Genomic DNA, 10,876 nt, shown 5'->3' on the forward strand with positions numbered 1-10,876 from the left:
CTGCTTCTCCAGCAGTCAAACACACTCTACAAGTCTGCATTGGGAGAAAGGGATGGTATCTCCTTGTCTTTTGTTTTATCCCTTGAAGCATGGAAGATACAAAACCTTAACCCTAGACTGGGAGTTGACGTTATTAGGAGACCCTGTCTTTGCCTCACAACTTAGAGAAAAGCTTCCATAATGTGGAGTTGTGGCTGACGGGAGCTGGTCATGGATCAAATGTCACACACTCTGTATCCTTGAGTTTTGCTATCGTTAGTTGAATAAATATTTCTTCATTTGCTATATGCCCTTATGATATGACAGTAGGGTTTTTTTGTTGTTGTTGTTTGTTTGTTTGTTTTTTACCTTGGCTGGCTGAGAAATCAAGTGAAAAGAAAAGACACAGCATAAATATTGCACAGTATTCTCAGAGAGAGATTATTTTTATTTAAAGAAAATTGAAACATTTATGCACTTAACAATATCAACACTTTTAAAAAGAGTAGAATCAATACATTTTATAAGGGTAGATGACACTGAAGACCATCAAGTAGGCACCAAGTCAGCTTTCTCAGGAGCTGGCATTCCAGATACATGTCGTCAGGTTTCAGACCTGTCTCTGATCATGTGGTTCCAGCGCAAAAGAAAGGTCGCAGAGAAGAAGAGAAGGAACAGGAGAAGAGACTACAGATGAGGGAACTATGGGCTGCATTAACAAAGCTCAGTGTACCACATTCATAATCCAGGAACACCCCTACGGGGCCGAGAGGCCTTTCCACGTAGTGAGGCAGGAGTGGGGAGGAGGTAAAGAGACGGCAGCAAGTCTCCTCCTTGACACAGAAAAGTAGAAAAATCCCCTCGGAGTTAACCATCATGTCATTCCTCTTTGTCCAGGAATCATTACAAAATCCAATGATCCAGTTCCCACACCCCCCCACATCCACCTCCCAGTAATGTCGGCCAGAAGTGAATGGCTGGGCTCCCCATGCGAGGAAACACTTTGACCTTGTTGGATTATGGACAACATCGAGAAGAGCAGGAGTAGAGAGCAAATGTCTCAGATCTTCAAACAGGGGCACGCGACAAGCGGCTATTTCATCTTCCCAGGAAATATATACTGCAGGAAGAAGAAAACAGAAATGGTAAAAAATAATGTTATAACTTCCTGGTAAACATGGGCTCTGTGAAATTTCTAGATGTGCTAGGTTATGAGTGGAAATATGGGTCAGGACAGCAAGAGAACTGTGGAAATTACTGATGTTCGTACTAGTCAGTATTTATAACAAGCGAATCCTTAATGAGACAAATGGAAAAAATTCATAAATATTCTTGGAATATGTGAAGAACAGGGATGTTGCCAAGCTTTTTTTCCTGGAACGTTGAAAATTGTGTGATTATTAATCATGCAAAGTCAGTAACAAAAGCAGCCTGCCCCTCTACTCAGAAAATTAGTAGTAATAATAATAATTCTTACTTAAAGAGTGATTACTTTGCCTCAGATTTAAGTATTTATTGCTAAAGCATGCACAGGTAAAATAAACTAAAAGAAACTTTACATATGCTTTTTGAAGGAAGATTTCACTGTGAGAATTTTCCACTAGAAGATCTTTTGAGAATGGGATAAATCCAGTGAAATAAAGTTGACAGTTTACTTTGTAGCTATTGTTTATTAATATTCATTTCATGCTTTTAATTAGATTGATGATTATATGAGGTATATATATGTTATGTGAATAAAATATTCAGGGCAATAAATACATGTGAAAAACAAAAGTTAAAACACTTTATTAGTTATTAATATCCATGAGATAAGCATCTCACAATCCAACAATCAGCATTAACTAAAAGTTGAACTGAACAAAGATGGAAATTTTTGTGTTTCATAGGAACAGTTAACACTATATTGCAGCATGCTTCAGCCCATACAACCCTTTTTCCATTGTTACCTGTCTACAGTGTATGTGTATGTTACAGTGTATGTGTGTTATATAATATTTGGCTTTTATACAGGTTTCTGTTCATTTATTTTTACCTGTTTTCCTATTATGGCAAATGGGACATAAAAGTTATTGGGGAAAAAAAAACAGATTGTGCAGTGAGGAAACATTTCCCATAGGAGGACACCCATGAAGGGGGATTTACAGGTGTCCTGCCAAAGATCTGTCTGTTACCTTGGAATTGGTTGAGCCTGTCTATCAGTCCAGTGATGGGCCAGGAACTGAGCTCTGGGTTCACAGGCTGGGGCATGTGAAGCTGCACAGACTCACTCCTGCAAAGAAGAAGGCTCAGTTATTCTTTCCTGGCCCAAAGTTTTTATCACAATGATTATTCCTATGTTCCTCTGAAGATGTTTCATCAAAATCTTCAAAATTACATGCAGGGGTATGAATGTAATTTCACGAACCAGGAAATGCATCCATTTATTTTATGGAAATCAAATTCAACCTAATCCCACCTCCTAACACTTTCATCCTGGCTCACAATTTCAACAAGCACAGCTGTATCTATTTCCTCTCTCCTCATCCCAGAGTTGTGCAAAATGGCCTGCATTCAAGGAAGATGTTCAATGACACTGGTTTCTAACCTACACCGATCACCACTGAAAAGCTCAGTGTCTATAACCACTAGCTAGGGCTTGAGGATCTTAGCTTAGGCAGGGATCCTGCTTCTTGTACCCAGCTGCCCTAAGTGCACCATACAGCCTTTCCATTTGAAGTTGGAGGATGCCATCTGCTACACTTGCAAGTCCAAAACCCTCAAGTGTCCTCCTTCTGATTCTTAACACCCTGCTTCCACTATACACTTGTTTGAAATACTTAACCTTCCCACATGAGTCTTGGAATAACTTTGGGCCATTATGTCAATTTCTTTATACACTTTGAATATTAAAATCAGGAAAGGTAATTTTCTTCATGAACTTCCACATAATCCCTTGCAAATAATACCCCTGCCCAAGTCCATCTTACACTGGATAACGAAAATCCCTTCCCAGAAGGGAAAAAATATACCACAAAAGAGGTCATATTATTATAATACATAAATTATGCTTTCATTTCATCATCAATAGACTGATCATTGTTACAGTTCTAAAACCTTGAATGTAGAGCCAAGCTTACCTTTTCAACATGGTTCCAAAATGCTGTAAAGACAAAAAGAGAAAGTCTTAGTATTCATCACAATATTCATAGTGGAGACTTCACTTCTTTGATTTCGAAGGATAGGTATTGCAATTGTTGTCAAAGTCATGGCAAGTCAGGCAATATATCGCAAAATTTATTTTATATTCCCAGAATTCTAATTATCAAGATATGTTCAAATACAAATATCTTCCAAAAAACATTTCTGTTACATTTTTTCAGTAACTGGCCAGGCACAGAAAGAGAAATACAGAATGTCCTGACTCATGAATGGGAGGAAAGAAAGAAAGAGAAAGGAGGAAAGGAAGGAAGGAAGAAACTGAACTAAATTTTAGGAGAAAATTTCTCCTGGGGTAGCTACTCCTGTTTTCTCCAAAAAAGGTTGTTTTTTTTTTTTTTGCTCTTGGATGAGGTCATTATTTTCAAGCCGCCCCTTGACTCTCCTTTCCTTGCTCCTTACCTGGAGCAGCTCCACGTCTGGTTTATGGCACATTTCCTTCAGTTCCTCATACATTCCTCTTAGGAGTTTCCCCTTTAGGGCCATACAGTCTTCACTTTCCATGAGTTGTTGAAAAATCTCTTTTCTTTCCTTTTCCAGTCTCTCTAAATAGTGTTGCTCTTCCCCATAGAGCCATTGGCACACTTTCCAGTACTCAGCACGAATCATCTTCCTCCGTAGATTCACGTAATCCTGAAGAAACAATGGAGTAATCGGAACACGTAGTAGGCTGTTCTCATTTATGTCTTTTTATGTATTGTGTTATCTTCTGATATTTACCAGTTTGTTACTATCATTGAACAAGAAATTTGCCGGCTTCTTTCTTTCTTTCTTTTTTTTTCTTCTCTCTTTTTCCCTCTTTTCCATTTATTTATTTGCACCAGAAGTCAAAATTATACTTCCAATACAGAAATAAGAATATTTTTCTTAAATATTCACATTTTTAAAAGAGTAATTTAGAATTTATTAATTGTCATATATAAAAACTTCCTTATGACTAGTCTCCTTTATCCTCAGCAGTCTTACCTACAGACTTTCTCATCAATTCCCAGGAAAAATAGCAGACATCTCTTCACAGAATAAAATAAGGGCTTTCTCAAGTTTTTACATTTAGCAGGCCCACAAACTACATGCAAACCACGACCTCTGTGTACCTAGAGGCCTCTTTGAGTGCAGCTTGTCTCTTTTGGTCTGAGGCTTCTCACTGCGCTTATCGGCTGACTTCCTCACTGTCCTTAAAGATACTGTTCAAGAGGTAACCTCCTTCCATTATCAATTCCCTCTGCCTCTTTTTCTCTCTTTGCTTTCTCTCTCTCTCTTAATTTCTTTAAATTTTTAGACATGGCTTATTTATCCCCATCATTTTGAAATAATCTAAACATCCACCATTCACACAATATCTTCACTTGATTTTCATGCCATCGCTTTTGCCCCTAACAATGCATATTTCTTGACCACATAGTACACTCACTGTACTCATTTGTGAAACTCTAACTCTTCATGAGCTCCATGAAGTCTCTTCCATCGCCACCACCCAACTGAAACTACATTCTTCATCACAGTAAAAACACCCATTGAACTACATTCTTCTCTCACCAAAAACTTCCTTTGGTAAACACATATATTTTTATTCCTATTATCACTAATCCTTCCTTACATAAAATTCATAATCTTGACTTCAAAGATCCTCTCTCTTCTGTTTTCCTTCTGTCAACTCATCTGTACCAGTTCCTCTTCCCCAGTCTGACCCATTACCACAGGGATTCCACATCATATTTTATTTTCACCTAAAAGGTTTGTTTTTTTCTAAAACCTCTAACTTTATACTACCATATATTCCAATACCTAGAATATGCTGACCATCAGGAAAATCTGTGTCCAGAACAAATTGTTCCCATAAGCTCCAATCACATTCATCCAATTGCCTACTGCATATTTCCACTTACATATCTCACAGGAACTTAAAACACAACCTGTCTCAAACTAAATTTATTATTTGTTTTACCCCAAACCAGCTTTATCACCAGCCTCAGGGATGCCCCAATTTCAAGACAGAATGTGTGCCTCATTCATGATTGTATCCTTTTAATATTCCACATAAAGCAATCAGTATTTTCTGATATTCCTCTATCATTAACAATACATATCTTGAATGTTTCTACATCCATTTATCTTTGATCAGGTTAATTCTGGTCTTTCTTTTAATGATAGCTACAACTACATCCTACTCACTTCCTGATAAGTAAGAACTACATACTTTTTTAATTTTAAGCTTCGAATCAAATTTGTAAACTAAAAGAGTGGATAACTTTTACTTCACCTCTTCTACCTTTGGTGTTCAATTTATATCTATAAATCAATATGTGATAAAATTCACATTCCTCAATTGTGCTGCCCTTGTGACATTTTCATCTCTTAGCACTGCTTCCCTCTCTGAGAATACATAATTTATCTAATACCAACTACGTGCAATCCTCAGCAATCTCCTGGTTTCTCTCAGTTTCTAGCCTTTACCTCCAACAAATTTACCCACCTGAGATGCCCATGAACTCCCAAATGCAATGGTTTTTTTAGGATCAAATGATTTTTAATTTATCTGAAAATTCTTTCCTGAAAATTCAGATGGCTCAACTTCTATAAAACCTGTATTTATTCCATAAACGAATAGTTTTCCTCCACGGGTTTGGTGTATTTTCCCATACCTGTGGATGCTTTTTGGTCTTATCTGGGAAATAAAATCTTTTAGCTGGATATTTTGATTTTACTAAGAAATAGTAATGAAAGGCCATATTTTTCTGTGTGCAAACAGATGGAATCTTTTTCCTTTTGCTCAGCCTGCTCATAGGAGCCCACAGACAGTATAAGTTTAGTTCAAATTCTCATTGCATAATCACCATGTGTCCCAATGTGGTGCTAAGGGAAACAGAGTCTTTTACTTACCATCCACATTTGAATTACGCTGGTTTCTCGGTTTAGATTTCTCTGATTTTCTTGTGTCTTTTCCCACACAGACCTCATTTGCTTCAGGAGCTTTTGCTGCAGAAACAGTGAATGTAAGCAAAAAGGAAACCTATATTAAAGTTTTAGATCCTGACAAATGGAGCAGGGCAGAGAATGTGAGATAAATAAGCACTAAAGAGGGAAGTGCATTTTCATTATAAAAACTTATTGTACAATTTGGGAGACATTTATAATCATAAAATAAATATCCTATAATTTGAGAGGATGTTTCACTAACGAGAAAACTGGTCATTGAATCTTTTGTTTCCACACCAATTTTCTTGATTGAATCTTGTCTTAGAATTAAACTGTCAATATGTTAGTTCATATTATAGCTATAAGACAGTGTTTTTAAACTGACTATAAGATTATGCATTTTGCAATTATGATTACAGGGCCAATGACTGTCAATGAAATTAACAGATTTGCCCAGATTGGTCTTACACTAAATTATCACAATTCCCATGATTAACAACATCACCACCAACACTACAAGGTGTAAGATTTATAACTGTAAGAATGTAAGATCTGTGAGATTGAGAACATTCTGTCTTAAATAATTTATCCTAGTGTCCTGGCACATAGTGCTCAGTAAATATGAACTTTACAGGTGACATGAAAGAATCAGAATTTTCTTTACTTTCTCTTTCATAATCTGGCAGACAGTAGGTCTCCCAGGTTCAAATTTCTGTCACAGTCATTGCTTACCCTGTATTCCTCAGCAGTCCAATCAACGGAACAGTGTCGGTGACCCACATGCTCCTTAGACTTACAGCACAGTGAACAGAGCACGTCCTTGACAACCTCACAGAAGAAGTTCTTAGTTTTTCTGTGTATCCCACAGATGTCTTCTGCAGAACTGGGTAAATGGTATGGTCTTGCCCGTCTGGCAAGAAACACCCGTGTCTTCAATACGATGTTGGTTTTCAAGATTATTTCATGTGATGTTGTCCTGCACACAGGGCAGCTAGGAGGATGTGGGGCTTCCTCCCAGCAGATACAGAGACAAGGCCTACAAAAGCTGTGCCCACAGCCTATGGTGACCGGGTCTATAAAGTAATTCATGCAAACGGAACAAATGAATTCATTCTGGAAGGTATTGGAATCCATGTTTCTGGAGAGAGAAAAATGAAGAAAGAGAAATTTTTTTGTTGTGGGCCTTAAAAGAAGATGATTTCAAAATCCAAAACAATATGACTGGGCAAGAGAATTCTTTTATTCCTGTTCTTACTAATATACTAGTTTATATAGCAGGACACATCATGAATTGCCTATGACAAAAGAATGCTAAGAAAGAGAGTTCACTTGGTCTTCTCCTGGCATGTTGATTTGTCAGCTATGGCCCTTCCCACCTTGGTTCCAGCTTTCTAAACAATGTCAATTTTGTTCATTTATGTCATCTCCTATAAATGGACATTGGAATAAGTAGTTCAGATCTAATCTCAGCCACAGAAAGTGGGTAATATTTCACATAAAAGAATCATAATTGTTGGGTATATACCCAGAGGAATGGAAATCATCAAGTCGAAGGTATACCTGTTTCCCAATGTTTATCGCAGCACTCTTTACAATAGCCAAGAGTTGGAACCAGCCCAAATGCCCATCATCGGATGAGTGGATACGGAAAATGTGGTACATCTACACAATGGAATACTACTCAGCTATAAAAACGAATGAAATACTGCCATTTGCAACAACATGGATGGACCTTGAGAGAATTATATTAAGTGAAACAAGTCAGGCACAGAAAGAGAAATACCACATGTTCTCACTTATTGGTGGGAGCTAAAAATTAATATATAAATTCACACACACACACACACACACACACACACACACAAACCGGGGGGGGGGAGAAGATATAACAACCACAATTATTTGAAGTTGATACGACAAGCAAACAGAAAGGGCATTGTTGGGGGGGAGGGGGGGAGGGAGAAGGGAGGGAGGTTTTGGTGATGGGGAGCAATAATCAGCCACAATGTATATCGACAAAATAAAATTTAAAAAAAAAAAAAAAAGAATCATAATTGCCCCATTTTTAGTGATTCCTTATAATTAGCATTTGACCCTATTTTAGTCCATGAGGTATTCAAGTGATACCACTGGAATTCCATGAAAGGTTTCCTTACTTCTGCAAAAACAACAACAACAAATAAAATAAATAAAATAAAATAAAGAAGACACAACTACAGTCATTTTGTGAACACAATGTGCCATAGCTTAGAGACAAAAGCAAATACCCTGAGGATCACAGAGAAATGGAAGACCTGAGTCTTTGACAATGACATTGAGATAGTAAAATAACATACTCTGAGTCTGACAATCAATAAGTGTAAGAGGAATTAAGGAAATAGAAACTCATTTTACAGCCACAATAATTAATAATATATTCAGGCAAGAATCATCAATGGATGTGAAAGCCATTGGGTGAAAAGTATCACTCTAAAGATTATTCGTTAACAAGAGGCTTACTTTCAACCACTATCACATAATATATTATAACTTACTTATTTGAATAAAGAAACATGTTATATTGTTATAAATAAATGTATAATTGTTGACTAAAAGTTTTGTTTTAATTATCTAGTTCTCATCATATCCCCTAGTTTATAAGAACTTGAGTAGATGGGGCTGAATATTCCCAGAGCTGTAAACTTATTGTTTGGTTCCAAGTAAATGTAAACAATTGCTCCATTTAATAACTAATAACCTAGCTTTAAAACACCTTTTAAAAAAACAGATTGCATTAAGCTGCTGATGCCTATAGATATATTTACAAATGAAAGTTTTTGAGAGGGAATTATATGGACTTCTGGTAACCACAAAATTTTTAGTGATATGGGACATCAATTCATTTAATTAGAATGTGCTGAAAATGGAGAGACAGCTTGAGGGACTATGAAAAACTTGAGATTAGTCTTCTGTAAATTGGGTAAGTTACTGAAAAATAATTCATTATGAAAGCAAACATTTCTAGATTGATAACATTAATAATAATTTTCAAATGATGATAGTAGAAGATAATTTTTGTTTACTAATTCTAGGTATTAGATTAATCCTTTTTAATTGGACTACCTTTTTAATTTTAACAACAATACTATTAACTTATTTTCTATTCTCACCAAGACTTTTTAATAAGGAAACTTGATGTAGTATAAATGTTAATTGTCTAAAGTCACACATTAAATACATTATTTCGTCAGACTTCTTGTTTAAAATTTCCTCATATTTAAGAGTATTAGTTTTTTGTAGCTTTCTCTAGTTTCCAAAATCCAAGTTTGAAGTTGACTTGAAAATATGAAACTTTCACACTTTAAAATCCAAGTCTGGGGTTGGTCAGTTAGGTCAGTTGGTTAGAGCGTGGTGCTGATAACTCCAAGGTCCAGGGTTGGATCCCTGTCTGGCCAGCCATCAAAAAAATTTAAAAAGATAAAAAAATCAAGTCTGAAAACTCAAAACTAAAGGATGTCATTTTAAACACTCAATCTAACAATGAGTATTTTTTGAGAAATTCAGCACATTAAGTATAACAGCATTATACACAGAAATGCAAACATATACATATATGTATATATATAAACAGCATAATATGAATAATTTGATAGTCATGAATAGGTACCTAGAGCAAAAAAAATACGATTATCATGTTTATTGTACACATAAATAATTACAAGCTCCATTGTGGCAATCATCTTCTAAACTCTCCTATTATACATGATTAATAAAATTATACAAAAATTAATGAAGCAAAAATAAAATATTTTCATGAAATATGTAGAAAGAAAAAAGAGACTACATATGTGTAATGTAGTAAGTTTAAAGTAATGGAGGAATTTTTAACTAAGAACTTTATGTGGGAATAATCTAAGCAGACACACAAAAAGACTGATAGAGACAGAAGTTTCTACTTAAAAAAAAAAAAGTGGGGCTGGCTGGTGAGCTCACTTTGTTAGAGTGCAATGTTATAACATCAAGGTCAAGGGCTGGGATCCCTGCATCAGTCCCCGCCAAAAGAAAAAAATAAATAAATAAATAAATAAAATAAAATAAAATGCTGCTTAAAAAAGTAGCAGAAATTCCTTTTGAGAAAATTGTGTACTTACCTGTGGGTACTGTTAATGGGTTTTTCCATTGTCGTTCTGTTAAATTCAGTTCAGATACTCACCTAGTGTTTGCAGTAAATCTCAGAAGTCTCCACCGTACTGCCAACTTCAAACACAGTAGTTCTGGAGAATAATGAACTTGGTCCTTTGCATGATGTTTTATAGTCTCCAACATCACACCCATTTTCTCAAACTGTTTAAGTTTCCAAACCTTTTGAAAGGTGTAGATGTACATGAGTGGATTATAGGACACACCCTAATACCAATGATTGAATTGAAACCCTTAATCTATTCAGTCAAATGACCACATCCAATCTCTAATAGGAAACTATCCCATAAATTAGTCTATGTAGATTATAGTTATTTTAAAAATAAATATTCAAAATAAGGGTTCATGGTCTGTTTTCCAGAAATTACATTTTAATCCCAATTACCTGACTCTGTTACTATTCGCAGTATTTTGGAATATTATCTGTGTGAACCTACATCCATTCTTTCCTTAATATTGCTTCAGAAAACTCGTGACAATTGACAATTGAATGCTTGTATAAGGGGAAGTGTTGCATCAAACATCAATGAGAATAAACATTTCTTAATCTCTGCAATCTCATAGTTTACAGATAGTATCCGATAGCTTAAATTTGCTGTTTTAC

At 35.7% G+C, this 10,876-nt stretch overlaps 1 protein-coding gene across 1 annotated transcript; it reads right to left on the reverse strand.

The window, feature by feature from the left end:
- Positions 1-605: 605 nt before the first annotated feature.
- Positions 606-10,252, reverse strand: LOC134375055 (E3 ubiquitin-protein ligase TRIM48-like). Its single transcript, XM_063093191.1, has 6 exons — positions 10,224-10,252; positions 6,826-7,231; positions 6,058-6,153; positions 3,099-3,121; positions 2,154-2,251; positions 606-1,099 (listed from the first exon to the last, which is right to left on the reverse strand). The coding sequence occupies exons 1-6, from the start codon at positions 10,250-10,252 to the stop codon at positions 606-608; spliced, it is 1,146 nt and encodes a 381-aa protein (XP_062949261.1).
- Positions 10,253-10,876: the final 624 nt, after the last annotated feature.

This window comes from Cynocephalus volans, chromosome 4, assembly GCF_027409185.1.
Source record: "Cynocephalus volans isolate mCynVol1 chromosome 4, mCynVol1.pri, whole genome shotgun sequence".
Classification (NCBI taxonomy): domain Eukaryota; kingdom Metazoa; phylum Chordata; class Mammalia; order Dermoptera; family Cynocephalidae; genus Cynocephalus; species Cynocephalus volans.

Excerpts from the sequence above, each read along its gene's own strand:
- LOC134375055 (XM_063093191.1), bottom strand. The coding sequence starts at position 10,252 with ATGGAAAAACCCATTAACAGTACCCACAG. Across the intron at positions 7,232-10,223 it reads CCCATTAACAGTACCCACAG|AAACATGGATTCCAATACCT; the intron begins GTAAGTACACAA and ends TTCTCTCTCCAG. Across the intron at positions 3,122-6,057 it reads GCGTAATTCAAATGTGGATG|CATTTTGGAACCATGTTGAA; the intron begins GTAAGTAAAAGA and ends TTGTCTTTACAG.